The sequence below is a fragment of the Nothobranchius furzeri genome, chromosome 17, assembly GCF_043380555.1.
Source record: "Nothobranchius furzeri strain GRZ-AD chromosome 17, NfurGRZ-RIMD1, whole genome shotgun sequence".
Lineage (NCBI taxonomy): Eukaryota > Metazoa > Chordata > Actinopteri > Cyprinodontiformes > Nothobranchiidae > Nothobranchius > Nothobranchius furzeri.
The window spans coordinates 21314987-21337188 of NC_091757.1; the positions used below are offsets into that span (position 1 = coordinate 21314987).

The 22202-nt window shown below is 44.0% G+C and overlaps 1 protein-coding gene across 8 annotated transcripts in view; it reads right to left on the reverse strand.

The window, feature by feature from the left end:
- Window positions 1–2951: 2951 nt before the first annotated feature.
- ppm1f (protein phosphatase, Mg2+/Mn2+ dependent, 1F) overlaps window positions 2952–22202 on the reverse strand; it is a 123512-nt gene continuing 104261 nt past the window's right edge. For all 8 annotated transcript variants that reach the window (XM_054734299.2, XM_015975693.2, XM_070546267.1 and 5 more), the window contains 3 exons: window positions 22032–22175; window positions 20782–20875; window positions 2952–4177 (listed from right to left, as the gene is read on the reverse strand). In XM_054734299.2, the coding sequence (XP_054590274.1) occupies window positions 3846–4177; window positions 20782–20875; window positions 22032–22175 (570 nt within the window). In that variant the 3' untranslated portion in view covers window positions 2952–3845. The remainder of the gene's footprint in view (window positions 4178–20781; window positions 20876–22031; window positions 22176–22202) is intronic.

A 22202-nucleotide genomic window follows, 5' to 3' on the forward strand; every position in this document is an offset into this window, starting at 1 on the left:
AATATGTATATTATGTAAGGTATATACATTCCTAAATGTGTGTGCTAGTATTTTATTTTTTATTTTTCTACGTGTGTGCATGTGAGTGTGTGTATAACGCGTATATACATATTTAACCAATGAATAAAGTAAACAATAAGATAAGAGATATAAAATGTACAGAGGTTGGTATGTGCAAACAGTGGCATTAATGTACAGTGTGGAGTGTGTAATGTTGGAGTTTCAGTAGTGAGGGTGAGGTGTTCAGCAGTCTGATGGCCTGATGGAAAAAGCTGTCTCTCAGTCTGCTGGTTCTGGACCGGATGCTGCAGAACCTCCTTTCTGATGGACGTAGTCTGAACAGTTTATGGCTGGGGTGACTCGAGTCCTTGATGATCCTCCCCGCTTTCCTCAGGCACCGCTTCCTGTAGATGTCCTGGAGGGAGGGAAGCTCACCTCCAATAATCAATTCTGCACACCGCACTACTCTCTGGAGAGCTTTGCGGTTGTAAGCGGTGCTGTTGCCATACCAGGTGGAGATGCATCCAGTGAGGATGCTCTCAATGGCACAGCGATAGAAGGTCCTGAGGATGCGGCGGCTCATGCCAAATCTTTTCAGTCTCCTGAGAAAGAAGAGGCGCTGCTGTGCCTTCTTCACTGTATTGTCCGTGTGCACTGACCACGTAAGATCCTCAGCCAGGTGAACTCCAAGGAAACGGAAGCTGCTCACCCTCTCCACAGCGTCGCCGTTGATGGTGATGGGGGTGTGTATTCCTCTGCACCTCCGGAAGTCCATTATCAACTCCTTTGTCTTTGTGACGTTGAGGGTGAGACGGTTGTCCTGACACCAGTGGGTCAGGGCGCTGATCTCCTCCCTGTAGGCCGTCTCATCGTCGTTGGTGATGAGACCTACCACTGTGGTGTCGTCCGCAAACTTCACAATGATGTTGGAGTTTCTCGTGGCCGTGCCGTCGTGGGTGTAGAGTGAGTACAGGAGAGGGCTCAGCACACACCCCTGCGGAGCACCAGTGTTCAGTGTGACGGGGGATGAGGTGGTGCCGCCCAGTCTGACCACCTGGCGTCTGTCGGACAGAAAGTTCAGGATCCAGCTGCAGAGGGAGCTGCTCAGTCCTAGATCCTGCAGTTTCCTGTCCAGCTTCGATGGAACGATGGTGTTGAATGCTGAGCTGTGATCTACAAACAGCATTCTCACATACGTGTCGCTCTTCTCCAGGTGTGACAGGGCAGCATGGAGTGTCAGGGCTATGGCATCATCAGTGGACCTGTTGTGGCGGTATGCAAACTGTAGAGGGTCCAGTGAATCGGGCAGTGCAGAGCAGATGAAGTCCCTGACCAACTTCTCGAAGCATTTGCTAACGATGGGCGTCAGGGCTACAGGTCGCCAGTCACTCAATGTGGAGATGGTGGAGGATTTGGGTACAGGGACAATGGTGGCCATTTTGAAGCAGGCTGGGACTACAGACAGAGAGAGGGAAAGGTTGAAGATGTGTGTAAACACTCCAGCCAGCTGGGCCGCGCATGACCTTAGGACGCGGCCGGAAATCCTGTCCGGACCAGTAGCTTTGCGTGCGTTCACCCTCCTGCAGCACCTCCGCACATCCTCTTCAGACACAGTGAGCGCACTGACGTCATCCGCGGTGCGCTCACTGTCCGGTCTCATGGTGTTCGCTGTGTCGAATCTGGCATAGAATGCGTTTAGATCCTCACACAGAGGCCGTGGTCTGCGGTGTGCTGGTTCTCCCTCTAAAGTCTGTGATTGTGTTTAGTCCCTTCCACATTCTCCGGGTGTTGTCAACTGTTGCTCCACCATGTCTCTGTACTCACGTTTGGCTGCTTTGATCGTCACATGTATTCTGTAAATCACGTTGATGATAACAACAATATAGGCCATAAAGAGAAATGTGTTTTGTGTTCTTTTGTCACGTTTCCTATGAGCACGCTGAACCTACAGCTGATGACCTTTACTTATTATTACAGTCATGTCTCCATATACAATATATGATATCCACAAACACGTGAGGATGTGTTTCAGCTGCTAACAGGCACCAGAATTAAAATCAAAAATTAAACAAGTATGAACACTAACGCCATATCTTCAGCCATCGTCACCCGCAAGCTACATGTAGGAAATCTGTCCGGCTTTAGCCACGCCCCATGCTGCGTCTGTCTGCTCTCTGTTTTCCAGGCGAGGCGCAGCTCATGTTGGACAAGGCCATGTCTCATTAACTGTACCTGTGGGGTGCAGCCCCTACCAGGTGTAGACCAAACCACTTAGCACGTTTTTAAGGGGTGATAGATCCTCAGAGATAATTCAGTTATTATCTTTAAGGCAGAATTCTGTTTCCTAATCTCTTCATCCACCTCACCCCTGCCACGTGGACCTCAAAGGATAAACCATCAACCCTACTCAATGGTCAATTTTCCTGGTCGGGTCACCCATGAAGACAGTAGGAGGGTTAAACAATGTAAAGAGTGACATATATCATCTAAATTTGCACACTTATACTAACCATAATCATAGTTTGAAATGAATTTAAAGATCATGAAACATTTAAATTTTACTTTATTTTGAAAAGCCACTGGCTATTTCCTGTCTAGCTGAGGTGCTCCGGGTGAGCTTCTCATGAGAGACGGTCTGAAGTAGAGGAGAAAAGTCCGTGTCCCGCCCACCTTATTGACAGTCTTCCGTTTCCAGATTAATATTTGTATAAAGTGTGGATAAAGCAGGAGGCGGGGCTTAAATGCAGGTTCGGAAAGCGTGGAGCGCAGGTGAGCACAGCTTATCAATAACTGTTTCAAAAAGATGGAGAACAGATAGATGAGCAGAAGAAATATCTTATTTTGAAATATCAGAGGTGAAGTAACATATCAGGAGCGAATAAGAAGAAGGGGGCGTTCCCGTTTACAAACCAAAACGCTCCTTTTAGCGGCTGGCCGTCACACCGAACCACTCTGGGAAGAGGCTTTTATTTTGTAGTACAACAAAATGACAGACTTCAGTAACAATGAAGGGGTGAGAGGGTGTGAGAACCACCCAGATGAAAGGGTTAGTCGAAACACCAGATCAGAGGTCTGATAACACACAAACAGTAGAAAATAACACTGAGTCAGAGAGCAGGAGGTTAAAGCTGAAACACCAGATTACAGAATAATCTAAATCTGTTAAACACACACGTGGGCCGGGTAGCGAACTGGTCAAATCCTCCCGGAGGAGGTAGCTGTGGCTCCTGTAGGGAACCCGCCAATCTTTCTCAGAGGACGGACTCCAAGGAAACAGAAATATCTGAAGGTGACTGTCATCTTTCACTCATTCATTCCTAAAAATCAGTCGTTCTGAGCAAAACGTTTGCTTCCAGTTGGCTGGTTAATTACAGGTCACGACCTGTCTGCGATGAAGGACACGTCTGTCACGTCCTGACTGCTCGCAGCAGCTTTTAGTCAGAGTAACTGTGTGTGTGTGTGCTTGTCTTTACAGGTTTAAGTGGACACACTGTAACTTTAACCTGTACTGGGCGGACATTTTACTGGTCCACACCCTAAGACCTGCTCTTAGAGGTGTGGTGTGAACTCATTTTTGGTTTAGGCTAGGTTAGGGAAGGAACCCCATTGGTTAGGGTGTGGGTTAAGCAAAGTGGAGTCACTAAAATGAATGGCAGTCATATAAATACAAGTGTGTGTGTGTGTGTGTGTGTGTGTGTAATAGCTGTTACTGGGAGGTATTTTAGGGTCCAGGATCTACTGGAGTTAGACCTTTGGGGGTGTGGTTAAGCTGTGCTGAGGTCAGACTGGAGTTTGGATTTCTGGTATCTGAGCAACTGTGGAGGATCACCTGCTGCTCCTGTGGTTCAGCGCTGAACCAGCAGCTGCTCCGGTGGACGCAGAAACACCAGCATCACAGTTATGTTATCACTAGAACCTTCTGCCTTGGCATGACCGACCAGCTTCTGAGCCACCCTCTGTCCCACCCCCGACACAGGGGGCTCTGAAGACAAGTCTCCTGCTTCCTCTGAGTCACCAGTCTGCTGGAGCCCCTTCAGAACCAGATCTGGTACTTCAGAAGGTTTGACTACATCAAAGAACCCGTCACATGCCAGCAGCACATAGTCCTCTTCTCCTGACAGCTGGATTGTTGAACAGTCGGCTTCTCCAGATACATAAGGCTTCTGGTCAAAGTCACCTGGAGGGGGGAGGAAAGCACAAGTGAAGCCCTCTTCACAGTAAACAAGGTTTGTAAACACAGTTTAATTACAGCTCAAAAGCACCATCTGCTGGTGGATTTAAGGAAATGAAGTGTGTCTCTGCTCAGGCACACAATCCCTGCTTCAGCAAACGCATAAAAGGTGGGTTACGTGTTATTTTCCATCCACTTCAAAAACTACATTAGTACACACACAAAAATCATCTGACAGATTAACAGCCTTACGCAGTTCAAGTGGTCTTCAATAAAATAATGCTTTTTCCCTAAACTGGTGATAACTGATGTGCAGTTTTAAAGGTGTGGAGCATCACTTAAACCAGTACATGTGCAGTGGTCTCTAGTAGGAATAAATCCCAGATGTGCCTGAATCAGGAAGTAAAAGTCAGATGGAGGATAAAGGAGCTTCAGACGACTTGGGAGTCTTATTTCCTGATATTTAGACATCTCATCTCTGATTGGCTAACAGCAACATGGCTCTTAGCACTGACTCAGCTCTACAACGATGTTTAATCTCCACAAATAAAACAAGCCTGGAGGAGTTCTGCTGTGTGGTGGAGTTGCTAATGCTAATGGTTAGCTTCTACTAGCTGAGACGTTCTCTGCTGTTTCCTGGATGCTAAACCAACAACAGCCTTTATGAATAACTTTTCATTCTGCTGTTGTACATGAAGCCTCCGCTCAGACTTAATAATAATAATAATAATAATAATACATTTCATTTAAGATGTGAGGAACGGACAACAGAACCCAGTAGCAAATGGAACAGGCGGGACTAGACAAGAAAAGGACCATTCAGAAACATTTTAATTGTCTAAAAGCAGAAAATGTCCGCGGATGGGAGGAACAGCATTAGATGTGACCATCTGGAAGTATTGGTGAGTACACATTCGTACTGGTTAGAAAAGTGTCACAGTGGTAGCAGCCGGCACTGCTCAGATGGGGCAGAGGGGGTGGGTGGCTGAAGTTCAACTGAACTGAACCATTTTTCTTCTCGTGGCGGTGCATGACCAATATTATTAATGACAGCATTCTTTAATGCTGTAGCTCAGTTTCGTTCCCTCGCTCAGCTGTGTTCATGTGAGATGGAGATTCACCTGCTTCCTGCAGCAGCACAACAAGATTTACCATAATAATCTTATTATTATCTTAAGACTGGGGCTCAACGGAGGCAGACGCGCCGCGTTGCGCCCGCGGTTTTAGGAAGTCAACTGGTCACACACTGAGCGCTTCTTGGAAAGTTGCGTTATAGTCACAACATCAGCTGGGACTTGAGAACATCAAGTGACTATTTTTTATACTTGCTGTCGTGTTTTGTGAGACTCTTAATTCATTATAAATGGGTAGGTATGCCATTTATAAGAATACTTTAAGATCAATAGTACTTTAAAGTAATCAAAACCACGGCTGGGTTTGTGCCGTAAAGCCGTTCCGCGTCGTATGAAACTTTATTCCTCTATGCAGGATCAGCGGAGTCATGAGTCCAGGACTAAGCCCGACTCAGAAAGCAAGGTTACTGCACGTTCTGGAACATCTACTGAGTTAATACCTGCTGCTGCATCTCAAAAACCCAGAAAGAACATTTAGGTCAGGCACCTTTGCCAAAGCCTACGGTGACACACGCTCAAGTTAAAAAGGTAGGAGAAACCTCAAGGCAAATCTCTTCTCATGCTGATATCCACAACAGTGCTTTAACGGACATTATGAGAAAGCAGAACGAGATAACTGAGAAGCTTGTAAAACAACAGAAACAGTCACTATTTCCATCTATGAAGATTCCTATCTTTAATGGTGATCCTTTGCATTTTAGATCCTTTCTTAACGTGTTTGAGCAAGGGATCGAATGTAAAACGATAACATGCAGGACAGGCTTTATTATTTAGAACAGGTTACCACAGGACAACCCAGATTATTGGTGAAAAGTTGCATGCACATGAATCCACAAACCGCTTACGTTGAAGCAAAACAGCAACTGGAGCGGAACTTAGGTAACAGCAAAATACATTTTATAGATAAAGCTCAAAACTGGTCAGTTATTAAGTCTGATGATGCTTCAGCTTTACGAGCTTCCACATTCTTTTTGAGAAGCTGCTTCAACACAATGGAGGAAGCTGGGTTTGTTGATGACCTGGAAACCTCGACCAACATGAGGATTCTTGTTTCAAAATTGCCTTTTAGACTTCGTGATAAATGGCGAATTATTGTTGTTGACATAGATGAGACATTCGGACATCTTTTCTTCTAGTGTCTTAAGAAAAACTGTATTTTTTTGGACACTTCACTTTTCTGTTTCTGGTGTTATGAAGCTTAGACGACTTTCACTGCTATTTTTTCACCTTTTTTCATTGTTTGAGCATTTGTTATGATGCGTAACCATGGCAATAAGCTGGTTTACAATAGGGAGCAGCTGATTAACATTGGAAAGGTTGAAATAATACCTCAACTGAAGCCACAAATCCCAAATGAGCTAAAACGCAAGAAGCGTGGGTGCAGAGCGGGGGCAAAACGGAGACAGAGAAAGAGGAAATTCAAACCATCTCTTCCATCGATCATAATGGGCGATGTGAGATCACTGGCCAACAAGATGGATGAACTCCAAGCCCTTACAAGGACTCAGCCAGAGTATCGGCAGTGCAGTGTTATCTGTTTCACTGAGACGTGGCTGCAGGACCATATCCCCGATTCCAGCGTCTCTCTGCCAGGATTCCTGACTGTACGAGCAGACAGAGATCTGAAGAGGAGCGGGAAAAGAAAAGGAGGTGGAGTGGCAGTGCTTGTCAACAACAGATGGTGCCATCCAGGTCATGTTTCAGTGAAATGTGGTTTCTGCAACCCAGATGTTGAACTCTTGGCAGTAAGTTGTCTCCCATATTATTAGCCAAGAGAGTTCACCAGTGTTGTCTTGGCAACCATTTATTTTCCACCTTCAGCCATTGCTGAAAATGCTTGTGATGTCATCAGTTCCGTTGTCACTAAGCTACAAACCCAGCACCCCAATGCATTTGTGGCTATCTGGTGACTTTAATCATGCCTCGCTCTCTGCTTCACTCCCAACATTTCAACAGTTTGTCAGCTGATCCACCAGAGAAAACAAGACATTGGATTTGTGTTATGCAAATGTAAAGAATGCATACATGTCCAAAACAAGACCTCCTCTGGGACAATCAGATCACAATCTTGTTTTTCTCTGCTCAGAATACAAACCACTTGTTCAGAGGCAACCTGTGACAAGAATAACTGTTAGAAAATGGTCACAGGACGCTGAAGAAGCCCTGCAAAGTTGTTTTGAGACCACAGATTGGATGACTCTCTGCCAAGGACATGAAGAGGACATCAATGCCATGACTGGATGTGTCACTGACTATATAAACTTCTGTGTGGACAACATCGTACCCACCAGAACAGTGAGATGCTTCACTAATAACAAACCCTGGATCACCAGTGAACTGAAGAATCTGCTAAATGAGAAAAAAAGAGCCTTCAAGGAGGGAGAAAGGGAATTATTGAGGAGTATACTGAAGCAACTGAAGATCAAGATCAGAGACAGCAAGGAGGCATACAGGAAGAAGCTGGAGAACAATCTACAGAGCAACAATATCAGAGGTGTCTGGTCAGGGATGAAGAAGATCAGGCTTTAAGCAGAGGAAGGATTGCACAGATGGCAGCCTGGACACAGCCAATGAACTGAACAAGTTCTTCAATAGGTTCAGTTCAGGAACAAACCCAGCATCCTCCTCGCCTGTCCCCAGCCAATCAGACATCCCATCCTCCTCTGATCCAACATTATCCTGTCACACGCCAGCTCTTTTGTCCTCTAACACAGTCATGGACTCTTCTGGTTCTACAAATTGGTCTTCAACCAAGTCAGGAGATGCTGCTGCCCCAGTTACCTCCCCCTCCCACCTATCTGTCTCTAGGTCAGGTGAAGAGGCAGCTGGAGAGACTGAACAGGAACAGGGATGCAGGTCCAGATGGTGTCAGCCCCAGAGTACTGAAGGCCTGTGCAGAGCAGCTCTGTGGGATTCTGCAGCACCTCTTCAACCTCAGCCTGGCCCAGGAGAAGGTTCCAGTCCTGTGGAAGGCATCCTGCCTTGTTCCAGTTCTAAAGAAAACTCGCCCATCAGTCAATGACGACTACAGACCGGTTGCCCTGACATCCCACACCATGAAGGTCCTGGAGAGACTCCTGTTGGTCCACCTGAATAAGCAAACTAGGACATATCAGGGCCCGCTGCAGTTTGCTTATCACCATGGAGTTGGAGTTGAAGATGCAATCATCCAGCTGCTTCAACCAATCCACTGTCATCTGGACAAAGCAGGCAGCACTGTCAGGGTCATGTTCTTTGATGTCTCCAGTGCATTTAACACAATCCAGCCTGATGTACTTTGCCAGAAACTCCAGAAGACACAGGTGGGGGCCTCAACTATCGCCTGGATTAAAGACTACCTGACAAACAGACCACAGTTTGTGAGGCTGAAGAGCTGCACATCAAACCAGGTGATCAGTAACATTGGAGCACCACAGGGGACTGTACTCTCACCATTCCTTTTCACCCTGTACACCTCAGACTTCCAGTACAAATCAGAGACCTGTCATCTACAGAAATACTCAGATGACTCTGCAGTTGTCGGGTGTATGAGAGATGGACAGGAAGTTGAGTACAGAGAGCTGGTGGAGCGCTTTGTGGCATGGTGTGGAAACAATCATCTGACCTTGAATGTGAACAAAACAAAAGAGATTATTTTAGACTTCAGAAGAAACAGGGTGGAGTCAAACACTGTTTCCATCATGGGAGAAGAAGTGGAGGTGGTTGAGGAATACAAATACCTTGGAGTGCACGTGGACAACAGACTGGACTGGAGAAAGAACAGCGAAGCCGTTTACAAGAAGGGACACAGCAGACTGCACTTCTTGAGGACGCTTAGGTCCTTCAATGTCTGTAGCAAGATGCTGCAGATCTTCTACAAGACTGTTGTTGAGAGTGTAATCTCTTCAGCCATCGTCTGTTGGGGTAGTAACATCAGAAGCAGGGACCTGAAAAGGCTCAACAGCCTAATAAAAAAGGTTGGTTCTGTTCTGGGGACGACTGTGGAACCACTGGAGGAGATGATGCAAAGAAGGATTCTCCAGAGAATCAAGAACATGATGGACAACCCTGAGCATTCTCTTCACAAGACTGTCCGACAACGGAAGAGTGTCTTCAGTCAGAGGCTTCTTCAGTTTGGCTGCAACACTGACCGCTACTGGAGATCCTTCCTGCCAACAGCCATTGTAATATACAACAACTCTTTGATGACTTGATTATTACTATTATTATTCTGAGCTACTACAGTAATCAATTTCCCTCTGGGATTAATAAAGTATTTTTGAATTGAATTGAAGTGCAGTGGCACGGTAAGATTCAAAGACCTTCTTGACTTTCCTGAAAAGCAAACAAGAGCTGCACTAGATCCCATTTTTGGGGAGAGTCAGCAGTCAAACGCTAAAGAAAAAATGGCTTCAAAAGCACCTTTTAAAACTAAAAGTAGTACCTTTGCTACTTCTGTAGCTGTAGTTTCACAACAAAATGGTAACAATCAGAAATCAGAACAGGCTCAGTTAAACCTTAAAGACAAAGGGTCAGTTCAAACTCAGTGCTTGTTTTGTAACAGAAGTCATTTTTTGGAAAGATGTGACTTACTCAAGCAGAAAAACAACAAAGAAAAGGTGACATTCCTTAAAGGCAGAGGTATATGCTTTGGCTGTTTGCAGAAGGGTCATATGAGCAAGAAATGTACACAGCGTTTAACATGCCACATCTGTAACAAAAGCCACCCTACTATTCTGCACATAGTCAAAGGAACATCAGTGGCAAGCATCTAAGGCTGAATGTAAAGAATTAAAGTCTCAAATGCACTTGTATCTTTGAACCCAGGTAGCCACACTGGGGCCGGGTTAAATTAATGTATTTTATCAGTTGTTCCAGTATAAGGTAAGTTGGAAAAGGATAAAAAGTTGTTGAGACTTCTGCTTTTCTAAATGATGCAGTTAAATGCACCTGGAAAGAAAGTGGGAATCATGTTAAAGACCATGAGTCAAGAAAGACTTGTTAATAGCTATACACTTTCTGGCCTGGAAGTAGCTGCTTTAAAGCAAAAAGAGTATTTAAGATTGCCTGACTTGTACACTCAAAGGTCTATTCCTGTTACCAAGGAAAATATCCCCAAAAAGGAAGACCTAAGAAAATGGCCTTACTTAAATGATGTTGAGTTGACACCAATAGATGCTGGCATTGGGCTACCAGCGTCTAGGTTAATGGACCCTCTGCTGTGCTAACTCGTCTTGGTTGGGTTGTAAATGGTCCTCTCAACCATAGTGGTCAAAAGGACGAGCATGATCCTAGTTCTGTTTGAGTAAACTGTGTCTCTATTACTAGTTTAGAGGAAATGCTGGTTAGACAGGATAATCAGGTGTTATGAATTAAAAGGGTCAATTTTCACCAACTAATTGACACAGTAACCTTTCACATACTTTTATAATTTTACCTGCACAAATCAGCACAAATGAAGCACTAAAAAAGTAGACTAATATGGTCCATTTTGGAGCAGTTTGGGAATTTGATGATGTCATCATGCAAAAATAAAGCTCGTAATATCACAGAAACCGTTGCAGCACAAACGTCAATTTTACCTGCACAAATCGGCAAAAACGAAGCACTAACCAAGCAGCCTATTTGCAGATAGTAGAAGAAAGTAGTAGAGTGTGAAAAGTGGTCAGTGTATCCTCCAGCAGTCTAAGCCTATAGCAGCATAACTACAGAGATAACTCTGGATAATCTATCCTATTTAGATGGAGGCATGTTGGAGGCAGGGCAAGGGAGAGCCGTCTTTACCGACTGTACACTCCACCTCCCTCTACTCCCCCACTTGTCCAGATCTAGGCTAATATCAGATTTTAACCATAGGCCCTATCAAATAAAAGTGTTTTAAGCCTATTCTTAAAAGTAGACAAAGTGTCTGCCTCACGGACTAAAGCTGGGAGCTTTCTTGCAGAAAACAATGTTCAATCAATCTGTGAAATGACAATGTTATTACTTGATATTATAATCCTGTGATCAGCAATATTTTACAAGTAATTATAATCTTGGACAGCTGCACTAAACGTGATGACACAGAGTAATGCTAAAGTCACACGACACATTTCCTTTTGTCTGACCCAATCAGAACCTTCGCTTCTGGCGTGAGGCGTGGTTTTCTGTGGTGTTTGTATAAGCCCTCTTTTGCATGTCAAATTCTGTTTCGCCAGTAAACCAAAATATGACAATTATAAAAACTATTCCACGCCACCTTTTCTTTAGTTCAAAGCGTTCTAGAGAAGTATCGGACCGGCCATCCGGACTTCCTCTTCAGCCAAAAGAACCTCGACAAGCTGGATAAAATCTGTTGCAAGTTACACCTGACCGCAACGGTTCCTTCAGAATAAAAGCTGAACCGCACGACCCCTTCAGGGTCTCGGTGACGCCAGTGAACCTGTCGTGACCTGGAAGCATTCCAAGACTAGACTGGTCGGCACCGCTGCTTTTCTACCGGCTTCGGTTCCAAGGAGGGTCCAAGAGGACCTCGACATTCTGGATCTAAACGGAGGCTTCCCCTGGGGTACGTAGACGGACAGATGGCGTTTCATGTGTGTTATAAATCTCCTACTAAAGTTTAGAGCGAAACATTCACTCCCTCTCAGAACTAAATGCTTCTTCGGATCCGCTGGTTCTGATAACATTCCACACACACACCATCATCGCATGTCTCACTCCACCTTAGTCCATCAGTACGCAGTGTTAAAGTTAGTCTTGTGTAGAAATAAATTTCTTAACTAGTATAAACCTGACTCTTTTTCTTTCCTCGAAGTTAATACGAAGTGTCGCTTAATCCCTGCAATAAAAAGTTCTGATCTTCTGGTTAAAATATTCAAAGATCCATCGGATTGATATTTCATATTTCTACGGAATCTCACATTTTATGGTTCATAAGTAAGATGTAAACTACCGATCCTTTACAGAGACAAGTCCAGTACATTGTGGACTTGTTCTGGAAAAGGTGGATAAAAGAATACCTGCCCAGGTTGCAAGAACGAGGCAAGTGGAGCACCACTCACAGGAATTATGCTATTGGTAATGTTGTGCTTGTTGTTGATAAGGCTACGCCAAGAAATTCCTGGCCCATTGGATGTGCTGAGGGTCTGACTTCATGAGGAAATTACTATGCAGTGATTTTCTCCAAAATGACTGTGCTTAAATTGCTCTGAAAAGCAAATAATCACATCAGCGCCAAGAAACTTCATTTCCCATGATGCTTTGCACACGGAAGCATTGGGATGATGTCATGTGCGGGACCTCAGGGAGCTTTCCCGCGAACTCAGACTATAAATCATCAGCAAAGACAAAGGAACTACGTTCTTTTTGCCAGGATACCTGGCGGTAAGGACACGCTTGTCGAACGCTCCGACTCCCTTGAGCACGCGGAAGCTCTAAGTGCCCAAGTTGAGCCCACGGAACCGCTGGAAAACTAAACTGCAAGCCCATCAGATCTGCTCGTTTCTGCTCCCCTCCAGCTGATGTTTGAGGACACAGAACTGCGGAGGAAAGCAACAACTCCATCAAGCACGCTGTAAGCTATGACTCAGCACAGAAAGAAACTTTGCTGTCTCTGTCCAGCCCGTGGAGAAACACTCGTGGAGGGAAACAACGGAGAAAGCATCAAACCGACGGACGACGCCAAACTGCGGAGAAACACGGAGAACCGTCAAATCAAACAGTGAGGGACGCTTCACTGTTCTGGTGATCAGAAACTCATCTCTTTCTCTCTCTCCTTCTTCTCCCGTTTCCTCTATAGTCCAGAATAAGCAATAAAACCGCGCTATTGCTTCAAATTACCAGACGAGTTTCTCTTTTCGTTCCCAAATATGTCCGTCGGGTCATTTTGAAAGAATAAACTGCTTATTGATCATTGTTTGGTATCTTTAAATGTTTTCTGCTTTGGCCACGTGGTTAAACTAAAAAGATATTATTCGTGATTAATCTTTTGTGTTGTTCCATGACCATTTTGAAGTGTTTTGAGTGAATTTAAGGTTAAGTTACTTATGATTCTAAGTGCCTTGGAAGTTAAAGTGCAAGTTGCCACTCACACTTTAGCCAGACAAAGGGGTCAGCCATTTTGTATACGAACTCCATTTTAGAAACACACACACACACACACATACATACACACAAAACACCTTGAACATTATTTTGAATATACATCCTTTTATTATATCACATGGTTATTATTCATTTATGCCACTGTTTATTCATTTGACAAATTGTTAATTAAACGTTATAAAATTCAGATTTTTGTCTCCAGTAGCTTTGTTGTGTCGAAGAGAAGTCTCTGCTCCGAGGATTCTACGAACTTCAAGAAAGACTGATAAGAGTTTTGGATTCAAATTTTCCCCGGTAGAACGGGGTGGTGCCCCGGAGATGTCTAAGAATATCTTAATTAATTAATAAATCAGTAAATATTCTCATATTTACAGAATTTATTGAAGAATCCAAAAGTAAGTTAAAGCTTACTAATTGTTCGCTACCCGGATAACCCCAACAGATGCATCACTGAAACCTTGGCAGATGCACATGGATTGGTGCGATGTGTACGAGTTAAGACAAAGACAAATGGGCTGGAAAAGCCAATCAACAAACTATGCCTTCTTATAAGAGGCAGCAGTGAGTGTCAGCCTACAATAGAGCCAAGTTCTGGAACCCCTGGCTCCACACTTCCACTGATCCTCATCTACTGATGCATTGTACAACTCGATCTACAACATACATCTTTTAAACATGCACACTCCACACATGCGACAAGTAAGCAGTGATGAAACACTGACTCTTTTTTTGTTTGTTTTAGAGGGAGACAACCATGGACTATTAAAAAATACAAAAATGGCTTAATTGATCTTCCTGTGCATACTACAAATAGTATTAGATGCTTGGTTGTTTGAGGAATAAGAAAGCTACAGAAGATTTAAGTTTGCTGATGATAATTTTAATATTGTATTTTTTATTGTATTGACCGTTGGATATAATTCTAGTTATACAAGAATTAGGGGCCGGAATGTTGTGGCCAAAATCAACGAGGGTTTGAAAGACATCAGTTTTATTTGTTCCGGTTTTTGTTTAACAATAGAAACATATTATAAGTCTGACTTCTACCTAAATCTTTAAGCGCGACATCAGACCTGTGTTATTTAAAATTGCGTGTAGGACACGGACATACGGCTCAGACCTTTTGATGCAGCTGTAAACACAATTTTCTTTCATAATCAAGATCACGAAAGTTATAAGTTATTCACAATACTAGCAACAGCAGCTTCCTTATTTTACGTGTTGGAGTGACGTGTGCAGAACACAGTTCTTCACTGTCTGGAGGAGAGGATTTGGATCTTCTGTAATGATTTATGACTAAATGGAAACCTGAACCCAGTTCATATTTATTCATATTTATTTGGGTGGTAAAGTGTAGTTATACTGAATTTCTATTATTTTAATGCCGAGTCTGGCCAATACCTTTAACAAAGAAAAGCCCTTCCTATTTCATGTTGTCAGCAATGGCTCCACATGGAAGAGAAATGTCACAAAATCTGAGAAAGGAGATCAGTCACAATACTGTAGCAACAGTGATCCAAACATTTAAGAAAGACGTAGTGCCACCATCTTACACAGACGTCTGGGCCGTCCACGGAAGTTAACAACTGGACAGGAGCGTCTTCTGATGAGAAAGAAAATCACCATGCAAGTTCACTGCAGTTAGCTAAAGTGGTAGAAAGCCAAACTGGAGTCACCGTTTCCCGTGAACCCAAACAGCGCTCACTGCAGAGCAATGGTATGCATGGGTATCGTCCACGAACGAACGAACTAACAAAAGAAAGAAAGAAAGAAAGAAAGAAAGAAAATAATCTTTTTTAAGCACCTCTCAAGATAAAAATCACGAGGCGCTTCACAAAGACAACAAAAAAGTGTTATAAAGATTTTAAAGATGATTAAAAATATGTTATAAATGAGAAAAAAAATAAATATTGTGATTAAAAAATGTAAGGAAAGGGAGAGAAAACATGAACAGGAAAGAGGGAAATCAGTGGATCCCGGTAAAGGTGGAATAACAGCAGAACAAGGAGAGGGTGATGAAGGTCCCACCAAAGCCTGAACAGGTGAGTTTAAAGGAGACCACTGAGTCCACTGATCTCAGGCTCAGGGGGAGAGAGGTCCAGAGTCTGGGGGCCACAACAATTCAATTCAATTCAATTCAAGTTTATTTATAAAGCACCAAATCACGACAAGTCGTCTCAAGGACCTTCACATAATAAACATTCCAATACAGGTCAGTTCATTAAGCCAATCAGAAATAATGTTTCCTATATAAGTGTAGCCTCCGAAAATGGTCTGTTTTTAAATCTACAGGTCACCTCTTCAGTATCGGCTCATTTGGAGACATAAGTCTTAACTGGTGCTTTAATCTGCAAGAAGATACTGTTGCTTCAAGGTCCCTCCAAGCTCACTCTTATCTAAGACTGGTTTTTATTCACATCAAAAGGCGGGTGAACTTTCTAAATTAAATCATATAATGAACAATAATGGTTGAAGGATAACAACAATGTTTTGATTAATCTGTGCTTAAATTACTGTGGCTGAAATTGATATTATGATCAGTAGCTTTAGATTTAACAAGTGAATCACCATCTCTGACAGCTCACACACTCAGACACGTAACGGCGACAAGGTTAAGCTAATAAGTGAACACAGCAGGTTGCATCGAGTCACTGACTAGAGTCAGTCTTTACAGCAATCCTCATACTAAGCAAGCATGCTGCGACAGTGGAGAGGAAAACTCCCTTTTAACAGGAAGAAACAGCCACAGGATCCTGGATCAGTATAAGCAGCCATCCACCACGACTCAATGGGGATGGAGAAGACACAGCAGCAGATGATCTGTCACCCTTGGTCTTTAACCTGGCGCTGCACAACCAGTAGGCTTTGGTCACTGGACCTGCCGGGGGTGTAGGGACTGAGGAGATCACCAATGTAAGATGGTGCTTGTCCATGTAAGGCCCTAAAGACCAGAACCAGGATCTATAAATGAACCCCGAAGTTGACTGGCAGCCAGCGGAGGATTAAGGTGTACCGGGGCCCATAGGCTACACTTGTTCAGGGCCGAAAATGCTTGGTCCAAGCGAAATATTCTTATCCATCTTGTTAAGTCTTATCTGCAGATACTTAATTTAATTAGGGCTGTAAACAACTAAAATGTTAATCTAATTAATCATAGGGTTTTTGTGAATTAACCATGACTCAATCATAATTAATCAAGTATGACTGAAAAAGTACAAGTTCCGTACGACCTCTGGATGCTAAACCTCGTTCTGACAGGTGTCTCACCACAGCAATCTTTCTCCGCAGCACCTCTCTCCAATAAGCACGCTTGCTGTCAAACTGTTGTTTGAGTGTCTGATCGATACACAACAGCATCAGCAGCACACCGATTGAGATCAATCATTGTTGCATTCCTTGATTTTGATGTTTGTGTTGTCTCTCTGATGCAGCAACATCAGAGTCTTTATTGCAGCAAACGTCCGGCCCCATTTTAATCCAATATTTTCGGGCATTTCACAGCAGCAGCCGGGATCCGGGTTTAAGTTAGCATCCACCATCAGCGTCACCTGGCTAGGACCTTCTGCCGGGCTCCCATCAGAAACTACTTGAAGCAGGTCTGCCTCTGCCCCCAAGTGGACAATATCAGCTTCTCTGTGACTGCTCGTTCCCTCCTTTGAGCTAGCATCATAAACCGCTGCCGCTCCAGCTAGCACAGCTCCGTTGCCTTCATCGGGAACGTCTTGCTTTTCTAACCTGCTGTTGGGTCCAGCCGCAGGTATAAAACATCCTGTCAACTTTGGGATTTTCTGCAGAAGATTTTGGTGCTTTTGTTCTTTGATTCTCTCCGTTTTTCTTTTCTGAGCGCCGCTCTCATATTTTCTTTTTGACATTTTTTCATTTTCCCTCGTTACGTGCAGCAGCCTATGATACATGAATATGACGTGTCACGTGACACTTTACTTAACTCAAAACCACAATGTTTACCCAATCAGTGTCACTTATGATTTTATCGGCCATTACAGTTGAAGAATATTCTTGCACGTAAATTTAAATAAAATCATATATTTTTAGCTGGCCAATGGGGGCCCCAGAACACACAGGGCCCCTAGGTTTAAGCCATATCAAGCCTGTGCTTTAATCCGGGCCTGCTGGCAGCCAGTGAAGCTGGAGGAGAAGCGGGGTGATGTGGGTGTGTTTGGAGGACTTGGTCAGAAGCCGAGCACAGGCGTTCTGAACCACCTGTAGACGGTTCAGGGAGGTTCTGCTCAGACACGTGAAAAGAGAGTTACAGTAGTCTAAGCGTGAGGAGATGAAGGTGTGGAGAACTGTCTCAAGTTCAGAGCGGGACAGAATGGGACTCAGGACCAGAACAGAACAGTCCCCTCCATCACTGTGAGTAAGGTCGTTAGAGACCCTAAGAAGAGCTTAGACATCTCATGGGGCTTAAACGAGATGTACAGTTGGAAAGGAAGCCTCTCCTAAAGCCCGTGCATAAAAAGCTCACCTAGGATTAGCTAGGGCCCATGCTGAAAGAGATGAAGACTACTGGGACTCTAGACTCTGGAGTGATGAGAAAAACATCACTGCTTTTGGAACTAATGGTTCCAGAACTGTATGGAGTCGTAAAGGTGAGGATTTCAAAGAGAAATGCATGGTGCCTACAGTGAAGCATGGTGGTGGCTGTGTCCTTATGTGGGCTGCATGAGTGCTGCTGGTGTAGGGGAGCTGCATTTCATCATGAACTCAACAATGTCCTGCTCTATACTGAAGGAGAGGATGCTGCCATTACTCCGTGCACGTGGTCGTCGTGCACTTTTCCAACATGACAACGATCCAGATCACACATCTAAAGCTGCTGGTGGGTTTCTGAAGAAGAACAGGGTGAAGGTGATGGAATGGCCAAGTCTGTCTCCTGATCTGAACTCAATCCAACACCCGTGGGGAATTCTGAAGCAGCAAGTTGAGTGTCACTCTCCATCCAGCATCCAGGCTCTAGAAGAGGTTCTTCTTGAAGAATGGAAACAGATAGATCCAAAAGCTTTCAAATGAAGGTAACTGGACTTCTTTGGTTTCTTGAAGACATTTTGCTTCTCATCCAAGGAGCTTTGTCCATTCTAACTGGAATATGGGAGTCAAGCTTATCAGCTGTAGCTGTCTGTTATTTAATGAGCAGAAACTACTCAGGATCAGCACCTCCAAATCTGAGACCATGGTTCTCGACCGGAAAAGGGTGGCTTGCCACCTCCGGGTCGGGGGAGAGGTCCTACCTCAAGTGGAGGAGTTTAAGTATCTCGGGGTCTTGTTCACGAGTGAGGGTAGGAGGGATCGGGAGATCGACAGGCGGATTGGTTCGGCGTCTGCAGTGATGCGGACGCTGAGCCGATCTGTCGTGGGGAAGAGGGAGCTGAGCCAGAAAGCCAGGCTCTCGATTTACCGGTCGATCTACGTCCCAATCCTCACCTATGGTCATGAGCTTTGGGTAATGACCGAAAGAACGAGATCGCGGATACAAGCGGCCGAAATGAGTTTCCTCCGTAGGGTGGCCGGGCTCAGCCTTAGAGATAGGGTGAGGAGCTCGGACATTCGGGAGGGACTCGGAGTAGAACCACTGCTCCTCCGGATCGAAAGGAGCCAGTTGAGGTGGTTTGGGCATCTGGTCAGGATGCCTCCTGGACGCCTCCCCGGGGAGGTGTTTCGGGCATGTCCTGCCGGCAGGAGGCCCCCGGGTCGACCCAGGACACGTTGGAGAGGTTACATCTCCAATCTGGTCCGGGAACGTCTTGGGGTCCTGCCGGAGGAGCTGGTGGACAAGGCCGGGGAGAGGACGGCCTGGAGCTCCCTAGTTGGGATGCTGCCCCCGCGACCCGGACCCGGATAAGCGGAGGAAGACGAAGACGAAGACGAAGAAACTACTCAGAGTACCCATCGTCTCCATCCCTTGATGAGTCGTTAGCCTCTATTGTGAGGGAATCGTTGTGTTGATTAGATGCAGGAAGGTGTGACCTAGCTTAGGAATGAGGTCCAAAGCTGCATTATAGGTACTGGAATGGTGAAATCTAAGCCCCGACCCTATAGAAAGTGGGTTTTTCACGTTTGACATCAACTTCTTTTGCTCCTCTCTCAAACCATCTATCATCTCTGTCCAGAATGTGTACTTTGACATCTTCAAAGGTGTGTCCTTGTCCTTCAGACTGAAGTTTGCTGCTGATCACATGGACAAAGATAAGACCTTCTGGAGGAAAGTTCTATGGTCAGACGAAACAAAAATCGAGCTTTTTGGCCACAATGCCCAGCAATATGTTTGGAGGAGAAAAGGTGAGGCCTTTAACCCCAAGAACACCATGCCTACAGTCAAGCATGGTGGTGGGAATATTATGCTGTGGGGCTGTTTTGCTGCCAATGGAACTGGTGCTTTACAGAGAGTAAATGGGATAATGAAGAAGGAGGATTACCTTCACATTCTTCAACATAACCTAAAATCATCAGCACGAAGGTTGGGTCTTGGGCGCAGTTGGGTGTTCCAACAGGACAATGACCCCAAACACACATCAAAAGTGGTAAAGGAATGGCTAAATCAGGCTAGAATAAGGGTTTTAGAATGGCCTTCCCAAAATCCTGACTTAAACCCCATTGAAAACATGTGGACAGTGCTGAAGAAACAAGTCCATGTCAGAAAGCCATCAAATTTAACTGAACTTCACCAATTCTGTCAAGAGGAGTGGTCAAAGATTCAACCAGAAGCTTGTGGATGGCTACCAAAAGCGCCTGATTGAAGTGAAAATGGCTAAGGGACATATATATATATATATATATATATATATATATATATATATATATATATATATATATATATATATATATATATATATATATATATATATACACACACACACACACACATATACACATATATATATGCACACACACACACACACACACACACACACACACACACACACACATATATATATATATGCACACACACACACACACACACACACACACATACACACACACACACACACACACACACACACACACACACACACACACACACACATATATTTTTTTTTAACATACCAATTTTTAATCTTCTCTCTTTACCGTCGGCTGACATGTTTCGGCCGGAGCTTCCGCCTTCATCAGAACAGCAGAATTTCCGGCTGAAACATGTCAGTCGAAGGTAAAGCAACATCTAATTACTGAAACGAAAAAAGAAGATAATTATGAATCAACACACAGAAGAGCTTTAAAGATACCCATTTGTAATTTAGTCGACTAAAATAACACCAACTAATTGGATGACTACATTTTGACTAAAATTAAAGAGAATTCTGGTCAAAAGTCTAGAAGAAAATTCAAATTTCATGTCAAAAATAATACTTGGTTAAAAGCAGTTTCCTTTGCTCTGATTGGTTGAAAATGACTCACCGATCGCTCTGGAAACAGAATAGGTGCCATTAACTCGCCAGCAGCCCATGTAGGTGATGCAGCCACCAAGATCCTCAATTCTCTGTTTTTCATCCTGGAAAAGAGACTTCAGTTCATGAGTGCTGCACAAATGGAAGAGATGGCCAACTGATCTCCAGCTGTAGTCCTCGAGTCTGTTTGTCAATGTCCGTTTCATGTATTTAGCATGTGATAGCAACCAGGGCTGCACCAAAGGGCTTTTCTTTACCTGCAACATCGAGGGAACAGGTGAAATTTGAAAAGTGAGAATATGGTTCAAAAGTCGATGTGTGTCAGTAACCCAGTCTGAGAGACCATCTAAAGGCTGCATGTGTTGAGGTTTCATCAGCTGATTAGAGTGTGACACTCTGGATTGCACCAACAAGGTTTACTTAAACTAAGATTAGCACTAACTAGAGATTAGTGAAACTAGGTTTAAAATGACTTAAACCAGGTTTAAAGTTAAACAGAGCTGCAACGTACCACTTAACTCAGTTTAGTTCAACTCAGTTTATATGTTGAAACTGCTTAAAATGATTTAAATCAAGGAGAGTATGTCAAATAAAATACAGGTTACATTCAGTGGCGGCTTGTCCACAGGGGGCGCTAATGCTCTGCCCCGTCAGTCTCACAGGAAGAGGAAGAAGAAAATAGGAATCACAAAATATAAAAAAACATGAAATTAAACTAAACGAATCAACCCAGCCCAAATGTTTCGTTGTTGTTTTCCCCGTGTCCTGTCTGGCTGTGAAGCAAACAGAATTCATGTCTGAATGCTGGTGACAAGTCACAGATTTACTCTCAGGTAGAGCAGAGCTTCTGCTTTTAATGTCACGCCTGATACTCAGTTTAAAGTTAAACCTTGTTGGTGCAATCCAGTGTTTGAGTCTAGAATTATTGAACCTTTCCACAAATTAAAACTGTCTGAGATTTTGAATGTGGGGTGTGTGTACTTGTCTTTATATGCATAAGTGGACACATTTTAACCTGTAGTGTGTGGAGAGTTCCACATTGAGGGGACATCTGGCTGGTCCACACAATGACAAAATACCTCTATACCAGGTTTCAGAGGTATGGTGTGAAATAACTTTTAGTTTAGATTAGGGTTATGAACAGAACAGCATTGGTTGGGGTTAGTCAGGGTATGGGTTAGACACAATGCAGGCCCAAAAATAAATGAAGTCAGTCCACACTAGAATACAGAGACAAGTATGTGTGTGTTTGATCTTTACCTCTCTCTCTGGTTTGTGAGGGTCCATGAGGGTAACAGCTTGTCCCTTTCTTACTAGAATAGCTTGGGAGTCTCCAAGCCAAGCTACAGTTAGCTCCTGGCCTTGGATCAGAACCGCAACCCCCGTACTACCACTTCGCAGATGCTGTAAATGCACAAAAACACTTCCATT